Source organism: Gallinula chloropus (genome assembly GCF_964237585.1).
Source record: "Gallinula chloropus genome assembly, chromosome: 26".
NCBI classification, from domain to species: Eukaryota; Metazoa; Chordata; class Aves; order Gruiformes; family Rallidae; genus Gallinula; species Gallinula chloropus.
Window position 1 is genome coordinate 4,130,766 of NC_140111.1, and position 18,511 is coordinate 4,149,276.

General features: G+C 57.0%; 3 protein-coding genes across 3 annotated transcripts; all 3 read left to right on the forward strand.

Moving 5' to 3' along the window:
* Window positions 1-5,704: 5,704 nt before the first annotated feature.
* LOC311201103 (feather keratin Cos1-2-like) lies at window positions 5,705-6,010 on the forward strand (the record flags this gene model as incomplete). The annotated part of the gene is made up of 1 exon (XM_084275406.1): window positions 5,705-6,010. One exon carries the CDS (start codon window positions 5,705-5,707, stop codon window positions 6,008-6,010), a length of 306 nt encoding a protein of 101 aa, XP_084131532.1.
* A 6,391-nt stretch (window positions 6,011-12,401) lies between these two features.
* LOC311201253 (feather keratin Cos2-3-like) lies at window positions 12,402-12,710 on the forward strand (the record flags this gene model as incomplete). The annotated part of the gene is made up of 1 exon (XM_084275608.1): window positions 12,402-12,710. The coding sequence occupies one exon, from the start codon at window positions 12,402-12,404 to the stop codon at window positions 12,708-12,710; it is 309 nt and encodes a 102-aa protein (XP_084131734.1).
* A 4,696-nt stretch (window positions 12,711-17,406) lies between these two features.
* Window positions 17,407-17,712, forward strand: LOC311201104 (feather keratin Cos1-1/Cos1-3/Cos2-1-like; the record flags this gene model as incomplete). The annotated part of the gene is made up of 1 exon (XM_084275407.1): window positions 17,407-17,712. The coding sequence occupies one exon, from the start codon at window positions 17,407-17,409 to the stop codon at window positions 17,710-17,712; it is 306 nt and encodes a 101-aa protein (XP_084131533.1).
* Window positions 17,713-18,511: the final 799 nt, after the last annotated feature.

Here is an 18,511-nt window from a genome sequence, read left to right on the forward strand (position 1 = left end):
ACTGGGAGAATTGCCACAAAAAGAAGGAGGACTCGAAGACCCAGGTTTGGATGCAACACAACTTTAATGAGTGTAAAGAAGAAAAGGAGGTGACTCACAGGGAGCACCAGGCACAGCCCCTAAGAAGCGGTCGAGCTCCTGCAGGGTGTTCCCAGCCCTGCCTAGGAAGGGAGGCCAACAGGTGCCTGCAAGGGCAGGGTTGAAAGATGGAGACAGCACAGGAAATGAAGAGAGAGGAGAGTGGAAGAAGGAAACAGCTCTACGTTCAATGCCCTGAATCTCTATCTCCTCCCCAGCACCACGTTCTCAGGCCATGAGAGGTTCTTGCCAGGGGAGGCGGCCTGCAGCTTTAGCAGGGTTGGCATCTGTTGCCACAGTAGCGGCTGGTGATGCAGGAGAGGTCAAAGCCCCCAGAGCAGATGGGCACTCCATCACAGCTGAGGATGCTGCCAACAGCAGCGGAGGTGGAGGAGCCCACGATGGTGTTCTGTGGGAAGGAGCTGAGGATGGGGCCAGGCAGGGTCACCACCACGGGGGAGGGCTCGATGACCACGGTGGAGCTCTGGCACTGCCTGCAACAGGCCTCATTGCAGCTGCTGGCCAGCGGGGTCGGGCCGCAGGGCTGGCAAGGAGGGCAGCAGGGCTGGCAAGGAGGGCAGCAAGGCTGGCAAGGAGGGCAGCAAGGCTGGCAGGGCTCGCAGCAGGGACGGCACTTCTCGGAGCAGGACATGGCTCTGGGTCAGAGGATCACCTGGGAGAAAGGGTCAGGGGAGGGAGCAAACCCAGACACATAAGAAGCAGCACTGCACCCAACCACCAGGGAGGCAAGGCACCTGCTTGGCCCAGCATATATGCTGCCCAGCTCAAGTCCCAGGAGCCACCTCAACTAAGGCCCAGCCCCTCCCTGGGCAAGACTCTCTCTCCCCGTCCCTCTCCCATGTGAAGCAGCTCACAGCTGTGGGCTAGGACACACCGTATCATCGGCGACATACATCCAGGAAAGACCTGATCTTGAAGGAGAATGAGAAGGAGAAGAGGCCTCAAACTCACCTGATTCCCAAGGAGAAAGAAGGAGAGAGAAGGCGATGAGAGAGCAGACACTTGGGCTGCCTTTTATAGGAGCCCTGCACTGCCTCAGGCCCACAGGCACCTTTGCGGAAGTAATAATGTTCTGACCAGCTCCTGTCAAATGCAAACCATCCCAGGTAATGGCATGGGCTGTCTCCTGGTTTCCTGCACTGCTGCCTTCTCATTTCCTGGCTTATGCCACGTGCTTTCCCATCTGAAGGCTTCTGTGAGTCCCAGGATGAGAGGCCCCAGGGTTACCGGGGCAGAAAGACGTCAGCAGAAGCAGAATGCCCAGCTCCAGTGCTGATGGAGCACTGTGAAGGACATTGCTGGGCCCCTGGGTAGTTCCATTGGCTCGAATGAGGCAAAGCAGCTCAGGAAACGGGCACTGTTCTTGTTCTTCTTGTCCAGATGCCCAAGGACTGCCATTTGAGAGGACATGGCACATGTGTTTATCTTGCTCCCCCCAAGTCTCTCTGATTGTTGCTCATTGTTTCACACAGGTGTTGCTTCCACTGGGAGGGTTTGACCCTCTTGCAGCACTAACAGTGCTGTCAGGACAATTTTCCTGGGCTCATTTGCCATGTGCACAGTGGCGCCTCTTTCTCTGCCAGTCAGATTCCTCCCTGATGCCTTCAGTCTGCCCTCCCAAGCTTTCAATCACTCCTGTTGATTTCCCTTCCTTCCCAGACAGCTGGTCCTCAAGGGACAGCAGAGCGTGTCCACTGTTCCAAGGGGCACCAGGAAGCAGGGGGCATGAAGACAGACAAAACCCCTCTGACCAGAATTGTCAAGAATGTGCTGAGGCTGAGCCTGCTTGAGCGGGGTATAGGACTGGGGGAACAACAGTTGAAGGAGCACAGCAACAGTTCTGCTCCTCTGGCCTTCAGAATATTTCCCTAGATTGCGCATCTGGAGGGCATTTGGGCATTTCTGGTAATTCCTGAGTGTGATAGTTTCTCAGTTGCACAATTGCTCATTGCCTAAAGGAAATGCCTGAGGGGCTGCTGGTGTTAGTGACACCCTGGGGTGGAGATGTCTGTGGGTGTCCTTGGGAAGGGAAAACACTGGCTGGGAGCTGCTGGATGTTTGCACAAGGGAAACAAGCTACAATGAGACAGCCCCTACACTGAGCATCCTTTGGGAACGTCTGATTTAATGAAGGGAACCATGAAATCTCTGTGTCTCACAGGAAGGACCTGAAGATGTCCCTGTGCCTGGGAAAAAGTGCTCAGCATCCTTGAGAAGGGGGACAGAGGCCAGAGCAGAACCAGCCTGAGCTGGGCTCGAAGGGAACCTGTGCATCGCAGAGACTAGGCTGGCAGGCCTTTCCAGACAGGCCAGAGGGGCCACATCACCCCGAAGGCTCTGAGCCCTTTCTGGGGAAGCAGGAGAGCCCTGTGGGACACATCCTGCTGCCCCCCGGCCTTGCACGGCCCGTCTCAGGCTCCACGGAGAGCCCCTCCCGGGCAGCACCGCAGCTACAGCGCCCCCTGGCGGGCGCGGACGGGCTGTGCCCCTGAGCCCGACACACACGCCCGGCCCCGCCCGCGGCGGTTCGTGCCCGGCCGCAGCCCCAGCTCCTCTCCCCGTGTCTCCCACGGCGCAGTAATACACCGCCGCGTCCCTGCGCCGGGGCCAGGAGAGCCGCAGGGTGCTGGACCGCCAGTCTGACGACACCCACACATTCCCAGGCGGGTCCAGCAGTGATTTATCTCCAGGGTATCCTGTTACAATGTGTTGCAGCGTCTGATCTGAAAGCTGACGGAACCACTGGATGTTATAGGCCCCTATATTGGGGTTTGAGCAGTTGATGGTGATTTCGGTGCCCTCGGTGGTCTCTGCCCACGGCTCCTGCTGCACCTGGGTTCTGCCAACAGCCGCTGCCAGGAAGGAGAAAGAGAAGGAAAAACCTCAGAAACTGCTTTCTGCCCAGCCCTGCCTGGTGTTTCCCAGAGGAAATCCCGCACAAGCACCGGCACCGTGACGACATGAGGAGGAGAAGGGTTTCCCGCCTGGGCAGGAACGAAAGTGCTCAGGAAGAGCTGCTGGTGATAGCAATGTTTGAATGAAGGGTGGAAGGGGGGAGTTACGGATGAGAAAAGGAAAGACAAGAAAAGAAAAGAAAATGAGGCAGAGAAAGAAACAAATGGAGTAATAGAGACCTGGATGGGACAAAAAGAGTGGGGAAATAGGATCCGAGAAGGAGAAGGAGAGACAGAGACCGTTCCCGGGCACAGCACAGGTCCCAGATCCGGACCCCGCCACCGCCCGGCAGCCCCACGCACCCAGCAGCACCGCGGCCAGCCCCGCCAGCCCTGCGCCCCGGCCCCGCCGCATCCCGCCAGCCCCGGCTCTCTGCTGCCTGTGGCCGCGGCGCCTCCTCTCCGCCGCCTCCTCTCTCTCCTCACGGCCCCGCTGCCGACAGCTCCGCCCCGGGGCTGAGCCCTGCGCTGCCAATAGGGCCGGGCCGGGCGGGCCGGGAATGGAGCTGCCCGAGTTGCGGCTCTGCCCAGCCCTGGGCCCCCCGCAATCCCTCGGGACACCTCGGTTGCTGCTGCCCCCTTGCAGCCATCGCACACGTCAACACAAGTTCACACACACACAGAGGAGTTGCGGATGCAGATGAAACAGGTCATAGCCATGAACCCCACTGTCATGGACTCATACAATGGTTTGGATGATCTCCATCAAATCCCTGTGCCATGGACTCACAAACCTTCCAGTTTGTTCCAAAGCCCATCCAACCTGCCAACACCACCTACTCAGGGAACAGTTTCTTCCTAAACCTCATCTTAATCTCCCTGCTTTCACCTTAAAGCTCTTAACCCTTCTCCTCTCAATACATGCTCTGGCAAAAAGACCCTCTCCCACTTCAGCTACTAGAAGGCTGTTCTAAGATCTCTCTGGAGTCTTCCCTTTTCCAGGCTGAGCAACCCCAACTGTCTCAACCCATTCTCAAAGGGGTGGTGCTCAATCTTCCTTATCACCTTCATTGCCCTCCTCTGAACTTCCTCCACCAGCTCCAGGTGTTTTTGATGTTGGGGGCACCAAAGACAGACACAATACTCCAGGAGGGGTCTCATGGGTGTGGTGTAGAAGAGTAGAATGACCTCCCTAGACCTGCTGGTCACGTCTCTGCTGTTGTGGTGCAGGACAGGGTTGGTGCTCTGGGCTACAGGCTGCACTGCTGACTTATGGTTAATATTTCATCAACCAGAGCACTGCAATAGGCTGCCCAGAGAGGTGGTGAATTCTCCTCCTCTGGAGATATTCAAGACTTGTCTGGATGCCTATCTGTGCAATATGAGCTCAGGAGCCTGCTTTGGCAGGGTGGTTGGGCCCGATGATCTCTTGAGGTCCCTTCCAACCCCTGTGATTCTGTGATTCTGTGAACCAAGACCACCAAGTCCTTCTCCTCAGGGCTGCTCACAAGCCATTCTCCACACAGCCTGGAGTTGTGCTTGGGATTGCCCTGACCCATATGCAGGACCTTGCATTTGGTCTTCTTGGTCTTTCTATGTGATGGACTGTCTCCTGTGGCTGGGACCACACGGTGCAGCAGGGGAAAGGTGTGTGGAATGAATGTCCCCATGGCCAAGAAGGAAACCAACTTGTGAGGAACTGACTGAAACCCCCATTCCCCAGTCCCAGCCCCTCCCCATGCAACAGTGGGGGGGAAGAAGGGAGTGAAGTCATGAGAGGAATGAGGTCTGCTAAGAAGGGAGAGGTGGGGGAAGGTACTTTAAGATCTGGTCGTGCTCCTTATTTCCCACTCTGGTGTCACTGGGTGTGTAGTAAATTAGAGAGTTTTCTTTCCATCACTCTGTGTTGAGCCTGTTTTAACCATGATGTTGATTACGGGATGATCTCTCCCTGTCCTTATCTCCACTCCTAAGCCTCTGGGAGTCTGCCCTCAAGCCAGGGTCAAACCAACACAGGCTGCTGTTCAGTGTTTAGCATCTCAGGTCTGGGAGTGATAGCCAGGTTGGGGCAGTGTTGGCAACAGTTCAGCTGAATCTACTGCTCACACTGCTGCATTCCTGCCCTAGAAACCTGCAAATGAAAAGGCAGCAGTGCTGGAAAAAACAGCCCAGCCTGTAGCATCAGCAGCGATGGTTTGCATGCAAGAGGAGCTGGTCAGAAAATTGGTACCTCTGCAAAGGGGCCTCATGTCCTGTGGCAATGCAGGGCAGCTATAAAAGCCAGCACAAGTCCCTGCTCTCTCACACAGCTCTCTTGCCTCCTTCTCTTTGGGAACCAGGTGAGTGCTGAGCCCCTTCTCCTCTTCTTCCAGAGGGAGATGTCCAATGGATGGGCATCTCAGATGCTCTTGGCTCTGGCCTTCCCTGTGCTTTGGATCTTCTTGTCATGACAAAGTAGAGAGAAGGTTCCTGGGACAGAGACTGGATTGGGGCTGAGGAAGGGTTTGATTACAGATTGGGAGGGACCCTCTGTGAGCCAGGCTGCTCTTTATAGGATGATGAAGACCATGTGGCTCCTGGCAGAGTTTCCAGCTCCCCTGGACCCCTTGGCTTCTTTGTGAGACAGAAAAACCCTCAGGCTGCTCCTCAAACACCCTGGTGCTGTGCTTCCTCCCTGCTTCTCTTGCAGGTGCAGCTCCAGCCTTAGAAACATGTCCTGCTACAGACAGTGCCTACCCTGCCGGCCCTGCGGCCCGACCCCGCTGGCCAACAGCTGCAATGAGCCCTGTGTCAGGCAGTGCCAGAGCTCCACTGTGGCCATCGAGCCCCCTGCTGTTGTGGTGACCCTGCCCGGCCCCATCCTCAGCTCCTTCCCACAGAACACCGTCGTGGGCTCCTCCACCTCCGCTGCTGTTGGCAGCATCCTCAGCTGTGATGGAGTGCCCATCAACTCTGGGGGCTTGGACCTCTCCTGCATCACCAGCCGCTACGGTGGCAGAAGGTGCCTCCCCTGCTAAAGATGCTGGAAAAACCCCACAGAAACACTTTAAGGAACTCAGAAGACGATGATGGACTCAGGATCAATCTTTAGGATGTTGTTTCCAGGGTAGCAGAATGGCTATGCTTCTCTCTCCTGCTTCCTTGTCTGCTTCTGCTCCATTTGGGATTAAGGTCCCCTAGACCAGCCTGGTGGGGACGATGTCTTCTGCCTCTTTGGTTTATAGACAAACACCATGCAGGCATGTCCCCACAGGCAGGGATTCTTGGGTACCCCTGGGACTCCCTGCACTGCTGTCCTCCACTTGGAGTGACTTTGTTTCCCTCTTCTGGTTCATTAAAGTTCTGCTGTATTCAAGCCTGGTCTCCTTGTGTTCATTCCCTCCATGGACACTCCCTTCGCTGCTCTGTGTTGCTCTGGGGTGGAAGGGGGTGAGGGCACAAGGACACCCTTCTCCATTCCCAGAGGAATGGGAGGTTGGGACAGCCTTCAGTGGCTCCTCTTTTGGGCACTGTCACCTGGAGCCAAGGAACAAACCTGTGTATGTTCTGCTGCCAGTTACCATCAGGCATTGCCTTGCTGTAGTTGAAGAGGCAATTAATTAATATAGCTTTAACCTAAGGAGAATCTGTGTTTTTGAAAATAGAAAGTATTTGCTTTACAGAATGGCAGCAGTGGTAAAGCAGGGAACACTCTCACAAAACATAAAACCTGCTTCCTTCAACCCAGTGTAGTGTGGGTAATGGGGTCGTGGTCATCTTCACCCCGGTGGCTCTACCACTGCATGGCCACTTTGCATCAAGAAACCCACTGCTGATCCTGAGCCACCACCCACTCCAGTGGACACGTCAAAGATAACCAAAGGGCTGGAGTACCTGTCCTATGAGAAGAGAAGGCTCAGGGCAGACCTCATCACAGTATTACAGTACTTAAAGGTAGGCTAGAGAGGGGACAGATGCTCTTCAAAATCTGCAGTGGCCCATGCGGCTGCTGAGATCACAGGCAGTGCGGGCTCCACTGTGTAGCCTGAGTGAAGCTGATGCCAGTACTAACATGTGAATTCCCTCAGCCCTGCATTTCTGGCCAGCAGCTGGTCTGGGCTAGGCAGTGGAACACTGGGTGAGGTACCTATTTCAACTACATGTGCCCATGTGTACAAGCCATGGACACTAGACCAGGTCATGGAGCAGAGTGGAAGGCAGAGGGGAGGCTGTGAGTTCTCCTCAGGCATTGTTCTTTCCCATCCCTGCACCTTCCACCCTTTGGAGCCATCCTCTTGCTGACACCCACTGGTCGTTGAGCAGCCAGGGATGTCAACCTCAGGTTCAAGGGAGACAGCACCATTGCATCAAGTCCCACCCTCTCCTTCCTTCCTCCACCTCTTTCCTTGAGCAGACTGGGAGAATTGCCACAAAAGGAAGGAGGACTCGAAGACCCAGGTTTGGATGCAACACAACTTTAATGAGTGTAAAGAAGAAAGGGAGTTGACTCACAGGGAGAACCAGGCACAGCCCTTAAGATGTGGTCGAGCTCCTGCAGGGTGTTGTCTGTCTGCCCGCCCTGCCGAGGGAGGGAGGTAAACAGGTGCCTGCAAGGGCAGGGTTGAAAGATGGAGACAGCACAGGAAATAGAGAGAGGAAATTGGAAGAAGGAAACAGCTCTACGTTCAATGCCCTGAATCTCTATCTCCTCCCCAGCACCACGTTCTCAGGCCATGAGAGGTTCTTGCCAGGGGAGGCAGCCTGCAGCTTTAGCAGGGTTGGCATCTGTTGCCACAGTAGCGGCTGGTGATGCAGGAGAGGTCAAAGCCCCCAGAGCAGATGGGCACTCCATCACAGCTGAGGATGCTGCCAACAGCAGCGGAGGTGGAGGAGCCCACGATGGTGTTCTGTGGGAAGGAGCTGAGGATGGGACCAGGCAGGGTCACCACCACAGCAGGGGGCTCGATGACCACGGTGGAGCTCTGGCACTGCCTGCAACAGGCCTCATTGCAGCTGCTGGCCAGCGGGGTCGGGCCGCAGGGCTGGCAAGGAGGGCAGCAGGGCTGGCAAGGAGGGCAGCAAGGCTGGCAGGGCTCGCAGCAGGGACGGCACTTCTCGGAGCAGGACATGGCTCTGGGTCAGAGGATCACCTGGGAGAAAGGGTCAGGGGAGGGAGCAAACCCAGACACATGAGAAGCAGCACTGCACCCAACCACCAGGGAGGCAAGGCACCGGCTTGGCCCAGCATATGCTGCCCAGCTCAAGTCCCAGGAGCCACCTCAACTAAGGCCCAGCCCCTCTCTGGGCAAGACTCTCTCTCCCCGTCCCTCTCCCATGTGAAGCAGCTCCCAGCCGTGGGCTAGGACACACCGTATCATCGGCAACATACATCCAGGAAAGACCTGATCTTGAAGGAGAATGAGAAGGAGAAGAGGCCTCAAACTCACCTGATTCCCAAGGAGAAAGAAGGAGAGAGAAGGCGATGAGAGAGCAGACACTTGGGCTGCCTTTTATAGGAGCCCTGCACTGCCTCAGGCCCACAGGCACCTTTGCGGAAGTAATAATGTTCTGACCAGCTCCTGTCAAATGCAAACCATCCCAGGTAATGGCATGGGCTGTCTCCTGGTTTCCTGCACTGCTGCCTTCTCATTTCCTGGCTTATGCCACGTGCTTTCCCATCTGAAGGCTTCTGTGAGTCCCGGGATGAGAGGCCCCATGGTTACCAGGGCATAAAGACATCAGCAGAAGCAGAATGCCCAGCTCCAGTGCTGATGGAGCACTGTGAAGGCCATTGCTGGGCCCCTGGGTCGTTCCATTGGCTCAATTGTGGCAAAAGAGCTCAGGAAATGGGCACTGCTCTTATTCTTCTTGTCCAGATGCCCAAGGACTGCCATTTGAGAGGACATGGCACATCTGTTTATCTTGCTCCCCCCAAGTCTCTCTGATGGTGGCTCACTGTTTCACACAGGTGTTGCTTCCACTGGGATGGTCTAACACCCTTCCATCACTCCTATTGATTTCCCTTCCTTCCCAGAGAGCTGGGCCTCAAGGGACAGCAGAGCGTGTCCACTGCTCCAAGGGTCACCAGGAAGCAGGGGTCACGAAGACAGACAAAAACATCTGGACACCGTTGTTGACAACGTACTGAGGCTGAGCCTGCTTGAGAGGGGCATTGGACTGAGGGAACAACAGTTGAAGGAGCACAGCAACAGTTCTGCTCCTCTGGCCTTCATAATATTTCCCTAGATTTAGCAGCTTGAGGGCATTTGGACATATCTGGTAATTCCTGAGTGTGATGGTTTCTCAGTTGCACAATTCCTCATTGCCTAATTGAAATGCCTGAGGGGCTGCTGGTGTTAGTGACACCCTGGGGTTGAGATGTCTGTGGGTGTCCTTGGGAAGGGAGCCAAGCTATGATGAGACAGCCCCTACGCTGAGCATCCCTTGGGAATGTCTGAGTTCATGAAGGGAACCATGAAATCTCTGTGTCTCACAGGAGGGACCTGAAGATGTCCCTGTGCCTGGGAAAAAGTGCTCAGCATCCTTGGGAAGGGGGGACAGAGGCCCGAGCAGAACCAGCCTGAGCTGGGCTCGAAGGGAACCTGTGCATCACACAGACAAGGCTGGCAGGCCTTTCCAGACAGGCCAGAAGTGCCACATCACCCCGAAGGCTCTGAGCCCTTTCTGGGGAAGCAGGAGAGCCCTGTGGGACACATCCTGCTGCCCCCCGGCCTTGCACGGCCCGTCTCAGGCTCCACGGGGAGCGCTGCCCGAGAGAGGCTGTTTGCTGCCTGCGGGAGCACCGATCCGCAGCAGCCGTCACTGCGCAGAGGAGCCGAGCGCAGCCCCGACTGGCGGGAGGAGCTGGTGCTGCCGGGGCCGGGCCCGGCGGGGCGGGGGAAGGGCCGCGGGTCCCGGGCAGGGGCCGGAGCGGCAGCACCGCAGCGGCAGCGCCCCCTGGCGGGCGCGTCTGGGCTGTGCCCCTGAGCCCGACACACACGCCCGGCCCCGCCCGCGGCGGTTCGTGCCCGGCCGCAGCCCCGGCTCCTCTCCCCGTGTCTCCCACGGCGCAGTAATACACCGCCGCGTCCCTGCGCCGGGGCTGGGAGAGCCGCAGGGTGCTGGACCGATGGTCTGCTGCCATCCACAGCTTCCCCGGCGGGTCCTCCAGATCCTTGGAACCTTGGTTAACCAATGTGAGGAATGTGGGACCTTGGTCCGGCAGCTGGCTGTACCAGTAGATGGACTCATATGGTTTTATATTGGGGTGGGAGCAGTTAATTGTGATTTCGGTGCCCTCGGTGGTCTCTGCCGACGGCTCCTGCTGTACCTGGGCTCTGCCAACAGCCGCTGCCAGGAAGGAGAAAGAGAAGGAAAAACCTCAGAAACTGCTTTCTGCCCAGCCCTGCCTGGTGTTTCCCAGAGGAAATCCCGCACAAGCACCGGCACCGTGCCGACATGAGGAGGAGAAGGGTTTCCAGCCTGGGCAGGAACCAAAGTGCCCAGGAATAGCTGCTGGAGACAGGAATGTGTGAATGACGGCTGGAAGGGGGGAGATAGGGATGAGAAAAGGAAGAGAGAAAATGAGGCAGCGAAAGATACGAATGGAGTAATGGAGACCGGGACAGGAGGACAAGAGGGGGGAAATAAGATCCGAGAAGGAGCAGGAGAGACAGAGACCGTTCCCGGGCACAGCGGGGGTCCCACAGCAGCCCCCTCCACCCCCGGCAGCCCCACACACCCAGCAGCACCGCGGCCAGCCCCGCCAGCCCTGCGCCCCGGCCCCGCCGCATCCCGCCAGCCCCGGCTCTCTGCTGCCTGTGGCCGCGGCGCCTCCTCTCCGCCGCCTCCTCTCTCTCCTCACGGCCCCTCTGCCGCCAGCTCCGCCCCGGGGCTGAGGCCTGCGCTGCCGCTGGCGGGGCCGGGCCGGGCGGGCCGGGAGCGGAGCAGCTCGAGGGTTGCTGCGCTGCCCAGCCCTGGGCCCCCTGCGTTCAATATATTGCTTTCTCCCCGTAAACAACAACCAAGTGCTGAAGGGCACTTCTCGAGGAGGGGCTGGTGGGAGCAGGAGAAGTGGAACGGGGATGTCCCCTGCTTGGGAAGGAGCCCAAGGGCAGGGGCAGTGCCACGGCCACAGGCCCATCAGGCAGGCAGTTTCTCAGGGGAAGAGCTTCCCACTCTTACACAACTCCTATTATTCCCAGGGTTCCTTGGCACATCGGACACGGAAAACAGCAGTGGGAGGGAAAGGGCAAGGGGTTCTGTATCATGGAGTCACAGAATGAGTGGGGCTGGAAGGGCCCTCTGGAGATCATCTCGCCCAAAATCCCTGCCAGAGCAGGATCACCTCCAAGCAGTTCTGTCCCCTGCCTACAGACCATCTACAGGGTCCTCTAGAAAAGACAGGCAGCAGAGAGAGGGCTTCTGTGCCAGTGAATTGGCTCAAGCTGGGCACCACACTCTCAGAAGTTGCATCTCCTGCTCTCTTCAGGTGCACAAGTCTTTCCTCAACAACACTGAACCATTGGACAAGTGGGACAATAGAATAAGGTTCTGTTAAGCCCGTGGTCTGTGTGGTGGCCCTGTATAGTGCAGACTGCTCTGTTTTGCTGTCTTGAGTCTTCTCATTTCATTCCAGATGACGAAAGTCTTTGTGTGTGCCAGCTCTTTATCTTGCGTGACCTCTGATGCAGTCTTCCATTACATGCAATGAATCCTCTGCTCACAATGACATTTTCTGGTCCAGAAATCCTTGGGCCTCTCATCCTGTTCCTCAAAATGTGGGGAATTCACTGGGGAATGTGCCTGGCATGAGGCAGGACATGGACAGACAGCAGTTCAGGAAGCCAGAGCACAGCCCAGAGCATTCCCTGGGATGTTTTGCAATCAAGATGAGCGTGTCAGAAAAGAATGCCCTCTCCAAGGGATGCCTCTGGCAGCCTGGGGCAGTAAAGGCCCAGGATAAAAGCCAGCCCAACTCGGCACTCGCTCACCCGCTTCTCTTGCCTCCTTCTCCTTGGGAACCAGGTGAGTCTGAAGCCCCTTCTTCTTTCTCTGCTTTCTTAAAAGGGAGGTCTCGCCTATGTGGACTTCTCATCTGACAGCAGCTGTGTCCTGGCTATGACTCCTGGGGCTGCCCATCAGGAGAGAGGGTAGTGGGGAGGAGGTTAGGCATGGAGGGAAGCTGCGGTGGTACTGAGCTGGCTGCAGGAGTCAGAGCTAGGAAGAGGTGGGTAACAGCTGGTGGGACTTCTTAATCCCAGGCAGGATAATGCCAAGAATCCCTTACACATCTCTGCACAGCATCCACCTCCCAGCCCAGCATGTTCTTTGTCTTCCTCATGAAGTGGTGACAGGCTGCTCCTCACCAATTCCCATGTTGTTTTTCCTCCCTGTTGTCTCTCCCAGGTGCAGCTCCTGCCCCAGGACATGTCCTGCTACAGCCAGTGCCAGCCCTGCTGCCAGCCCTGCGGCCCGACCCCGCTGGCCAGCAGCTGCAATGAGCCCTGTTGCAGGCAGTGCCAGAGCTCCACCGTGGTCATCGAGCCCCCTGCTGTGGTGGTGACCCTGCCCGGCCCCATCCTCAGCTCCTTCCCACAAAACACCGTCGTGGGCTCCTCCACCTCCGCTGCTGTTGGCAGCATCCTCAGCTGTGATGGAGTGCCCATCTCCTCTGGGGGCTTTGACCTCTCCTGCATCACCAGCCGCTACTGTGGCAACAGATGCCCCCCCTGCTAAAGCTGCTGGCAGTGACCTCAGACAAGGACCCCCAGGAACTCAGAGCGTGATGCTGCACAGAGGACCAAACTCCGTGCTGCTGCTTTAACCAACGTGATCATCGTTGGCTTGGCCTGCAAGGGCAAGACTGGGACAGCCTGAGCTCTTGGACAACACGGCCAATGTCTACCTTTCCTCTCTTCCCCTCATCTTTTTCACCTCTTTTCTTGTCTTCTGTTCCCTTCCAATCCTGCTGGGAGGACCCCACAAACCAGCCTGGAGGGACCTGCTGGCCTGTCTCCCTTTGCTGGGCAGATGTCCTGTGGGAACTCTGCCATGGGAAAGGGGGAACAGATTCTTGGCAACTCCTGCACTGGGGCCTCCACTCAGAATGACCTCATGGCGCCCTTTAGACTCTTCAATAAATTGCTGCAGCCCTGCCCATGTCCCTGTGCTGCTCTTTCCAGCTGCGTCCTGACTGCGGAGAGAGAAAGCCACGGCTTTGGGGTGAACTAGGTGTGGCCAGAGGGGGACTGTTCATCACTCCTTGAGGTATTGGAGGGTGGGACACACTGCAGCAACTCTTCTTTCAGGCACTGCCTCCTGAAGCGTAGGAAGTCAACCCTACTTACTCCACAGCCAATGCCCATCTGTCTTTGCCTTGCTGCGTTTCTGCTCAGACATCCCCTTCTCCTGTGGAGGAGTGTGGAGATGAACTCCTGACTCCCTGTGGTACCTGTGGAACGCCTGCAAAACCTTGTTCCAGGTGTTGGACAGCCTGTAGCTGGAGGACTCATTTGTAGGGGGCACAGGCAGCTTTTACAAAGTGCCCAGAGGTGAAGGCCCTTCCAGTGGTGGTTCTGGCAGGAAGGTTTTTCATTCCCCACTGGGGAGGAGGCCCCGTGTGTGCAGAGCGGGAGAAACCACCTACTGAGCGTTCCATTGGCTGTGCCAGTGGGGCAGCTCGGAAGGGAGAGACAAGCACGGCACGGTCCCTGTGGCAGGGCCGAGGGCTGTCCGGCTGCCCGTGGGCAGGAGGCTCTCTGCTGCCCGCCTCCCTGTGAGGAACAGAAAGACGCTGCTCCTGGCCGGGAGCCCGCGGGGCCGGCGGCTGCAGTGGCTCCTTCCCGGGCCCCGCCGGGCACCGCCAATGCTCCGGCCGCCACTGCTGCTGGCAGCGAGTCAGGAAGCTTGTGCCTGAGGCCGGGTGGGTGTGTGGGGCTGAGCGGGCATGAGGGGCGTGAGGAGGTTTCTGCCCAGATGGGGATTCCAGATCCCCAAAGGTCCCGGGGCTGCGGAGGGTGCCGAGGCTGCGGGGGAGGCCTCAGGGCAGCGCCTGTGCCCGGCGGGGCGGTGGAAGGGCTGCGGGTCGCGGGCAGGGGCCGGGCAGTGCCAGGCGGCCCCTGCGAGCGCAGCTACAGCGCCCCCTGGCGGACCCGGCCGGGCTGTGCCCCCGAGCCCGACACACACGCCCGGCCCCGCCCGCGGCGGTTCGTGCCCGGCCGCAGCCCCGGCTCCTCTCCCCGTGTCTCTCACGGCGCAGTAATACACCGCCGCGTCCCTGCGCCGGGGCTGGGAGAGCTGCAGGGTGCTGAACCGACGGTCTGACGACACCCACAGCTTCCCAGGCGGGTCCAGCAGTGATTTATCTCCAGAGAATCCTGTTACAATGTGTTGCAGCGTCTGATCTGACAGCTGACGGAACCACTGGATGTTGTCGGCCTGTATGCTGGGGTTCGAGCAGTTCATGGTGATTTCGGTGCCCTCGGTGGTCTCTACCCACGGCTCCTGCTGCACCTGGGCTCTGCCCACAGCCGCTGCCAGGAAGGAGAAAGAGAAGGAAAACCCTCAGAAACTGCTTTCTGCCCAGCCCTGCCTGGTGTTTCCCAGAGGAAATCCCGCACAAGCACCGGCACCGTGCCGACATGAGGAGGAGAAGGGTTTCCAGCCTGGGCAGGAACAAAAGTGACCAGGAATAGCTGCTGGTGATAGGAGCATGTGAATGACGGGTGGAAGGGGGGGAATATGAATGAGAAAAGGAAGAGAGAAAATAAGGCAGAGAAAGAAAAGAATGGAGTAATTAGAGACCTGGACGGGAGGACTTGAGGGGGGAAATAAGATTCCAGAAGGAGCAGGAGAGTCAGAGACCGTTTCCGGGCACTGCGCTTTTCCCAGATCCGGACCCCGCACCCCCGGCAGCCCCACGCACCCAGCAGCACCGCGGCCAGCCCCGCCAGCCCTGCGCCCCGGTCCCACCGCATCCCGCCAGCCCCGGCTCTCTGCTGCCTGTGGCCGCGGCGCCTCCTCTCCGCCGCCTCCTCTCTCTCCTCACGGCCCCGCTGCCGACAGCTCCGCCCCGGGGCTGAGCCCTGCGCCGCCGGCGGGGCCGGGCTGGGTGGACCGGGAGCGGAGCGGCCCGAGGGGTGCGGCGCTGCCCAGCCCTGGGCCCCCCGCACTCCCCGGCGCAGAGCGAAGAGGGACGAGCCGCCGGTGCAGCCAGAGCTTGGGAAAGCCGGCCAGAGGAACGGGACGGGTGCTGCTGCTGCTGCCCGGGGACAAGGCACCTCAAACCCACAGCGACCCCCGGGACACCCCAGGTGCTGCTGCCGCCCTTGCGGTCAACACAAGTTCACACACACACAGAGGCGGTGAGGATGCAGATGAAACAGGTCATAGCCATGAACCCCACTGTCATGGACTCATACAATGGTTTGGATGATCTACATCAAATCCCTGTGCCATGGACTCACAAACCTTCCAGTAAGCCCAAAGGCCCATCCAACCTGCCAACACCACCTACTCAGGGAACAGTTTCTTCCTAAACCTCATCTTAATCTCCCTGCTTTCACCTTAAAGCTCTTAACACTTCTCCTCTCAATACATGCTCTGGCAAAAAGACCCTCTCCCACTTCAGCAACTAGAAGGCTGTTCTAAGATCTCTCTGGAGTCTTCCCTTTTCCAGGCTGAGCAACCCCAACTGTCTCAACCCACCCTCAAAGGGGTGGTGCTCAATCTTCCTTATCATCTTCATTGCCCTCCTCTGAACTTCCTCCACCAGCTCCAGGTGTTTTTGATGTTGGGGGCACCAAAGACAGACACAATACTCCAGGAGTGGTCTCATGGGAGTGGTGTACAGGGGCAGAATCACCTCCCTAGACCTGCTGATCACATCTGTACTGCTGTCGTACAGGACAGGGTTGGTGCTCTGGGCTATAGGCATGCACTGCTGACTTATGGTTAACATTTCATCAACCAGAGCACTGCAATAGGCTGCTCAGGGAAGTGGTGAATTCTCCTTCTCTGGAGATACTCAAGACTTGTCTGGATGCCTATCTGTGCAATAAGAGCTGGGGAGCTGCTTTGGGCTGCTCACAATCCACTCTCCATCCAGCCTGGAGTTGTGCTTGGCATTGCCCTGACCCACATGCAGGACCTTGCATTTGGTCTCCTTGGTCTTTCTTTGTGAAGGACTGTCTCCTGTGGGTGGGACCACATAGTGCATCAGGGAAGCTGTGTGGAATGAATGTCCCCATGGCTAAGAAGGAAACCAACTTGTGAGGAACTGACTGAAACTCCCATTCCCCAGTCCCGGCCCCTCCCCGTGCCACAGTGGGGGGGGAAGAAGGGAGTTAAATCATGACTGGAGTGAAGTCTGCTAAGAAGGGAGAGGTGAGGGGAAGGTACTTTAAGATCTGGTCGTGCTTCTCATTACCTGACACTGGTGTCACTGGATGTGTAACAAATTAGAGAGTTTTCTTTCCATCACTCTGTGCTGAGTCTGTTTTGCCCGTGACGTTGAATTCAGGATGATCTCTCCCTGTCCTTACATTGGCTCCTAAGCCTCTCAATATATATTTTCACCCCTGTCCAGGTGAAAAGGGGAGTGACAGAGAAACTTTGGTGGGTGTCTGGTGTCAAGTCAGGGTCAAACCACCACATACTGCTAATCAGTGTGTAGCATCTCAGGTCTTGGAGTGATGGCCAGGTTGGGGCAGTGTTGGCAACAGTTCAGCTGAATCTTCCGCACACCCTGCTGCATTCCTGCCCTAGAAACCCCGGGGCATTTCCTCCCCATGCTCAGAACAAGCCCTCCCTGGGGAATGGGCCTGGCACAGAGCAGCAAATGAAAAGGCAGAAGTGCTGGAAAATACAGCCCAGCCCGTAGCATCAGCGGCGATGGTTTGCATGCAAGAGGAGCTGGTCAGAAAATTGGTACCTCTGCAAAAGGGCCTCATGTCCTGCAGCAATGCAGGGCAGGTATAAAAGCCAGCACAAGTCCTTGCTCCCTCATACACTTCTCCTGCCTCCTTCTCTTTGGGAAACAGGTGAGTCTGAAACCACTTCATCTTCCTTTACTACAGTGAGATCTCTCTCAGCAAACCCTTCAGCTGATGTTGCCACTTTCCTGTGCTATGGTTTGAAGTGCCTGGTCATCATATATGGAAGCAGGATGAAGGTCTGCTTAGAGTCTGGGATGTGACTGTGCTGTCTTTTTCTTTATGAAATAGAAGAGAGATTCTTTGTGTCATCTACTTCTTTTAGGTCCTTGGCCAGATCAGGTAATTAAGATGTGTGTGATTCCTGGCATAGTCTCTAGCTTTCCACTTATTGGTGGTCTTGACTCCTTTGCAGCAGGGTAGCCAGGCTGTTCCTCACTAATTCTTGTGCTGTGCTTCCTCACTGCTTCTCTCCCAGGTGCAGCTCCAGCCTTAGAAACATGTCCTGCTACAGCCCGTGCCAGCCCTGCCGGCCCTGCGGCCCGACCCCGCTGGCCAACAGCTGCAATGAGCCCTGTGTCAGGCAGTGCCAGAGCTCCACCGTGGTCATCGAGCCCCCTGCTGTGGTGGTGACCCTGCCCGGCCCCATCCTCAGCTCCTTCCCGCAGAACACCGTCGTGGGCTCCTCCACCTCCGCTGCTGTTGGCAGCATCCTCAGCTGTGATGGAGTGCCCATCAACTCTGGGGGCTTGGACCTCTCCTGCATCACCAGCCGCTACGGTGGCAGAAGGTGCCTCCCCTGCTAAAGATGCTGGAAAAACCCCACAGAAACACTTTAAGGAACTCAGAAGATGATGATGGACTCAGGATCGATCTTTAGGATATTGCTTCCAGGGTAGCTGAATGGCTGTGCTTCTCTCTCCTGCTTCCTTGCCTGCTTCTGTTTCACTTCAGATTAAGGTCCCCTAGACCAGCCTGGTGGGGACGATGTCTTCTGCCTCTTTGGTTTATAGACAAACACCATGCAGGCATGTCCCCACAGGCAGGGATTCTTGGGTACCCCTGGGACTCCCTGCACTGCTGTCCTCCACTTGGAGTGACTTTGTTTCCCTCTTCTGGTTCATTAAAGTTCTGCTGCATTCAAGCCTGCTCTCCCTGTGTTCATTCCCTACAAGGACACTCCCTGTGCTGGCAAAGGTGAAGAGTGTTGCTCTGGGGTGGAAGGGGGTGAGGGCACAAGGACACCCTTCTCCATTCCCAGAGGAATGGGAGGTTGGCACAGCCTTCAGTGGCTCCTCTTTTGGGCACTGGCACCTGGAGCCAAGGAACAAATCCGTGGATGTTCTGCTGCCAGTTACCATCAGGCCTTGCCTTGCTGTAGTTGAAGAGGCAATTAATCAATATAGCTTTAATATAAGGAGAATTTGTGTTTTTGAGAATAGAAAGTATTTGCTTTACAAAATGGCAGCAGTGGTAAAGCAGGGAACACTCTCACAAAACATAAAACCTGCTTCCTTAAACCCAGTGTAGTGTGGGTAATGGGTTCGTGGTCATCTTCACCCCGGTGGCTCTACCACTGCATGGCCACTTTGCATCAAGAAACCC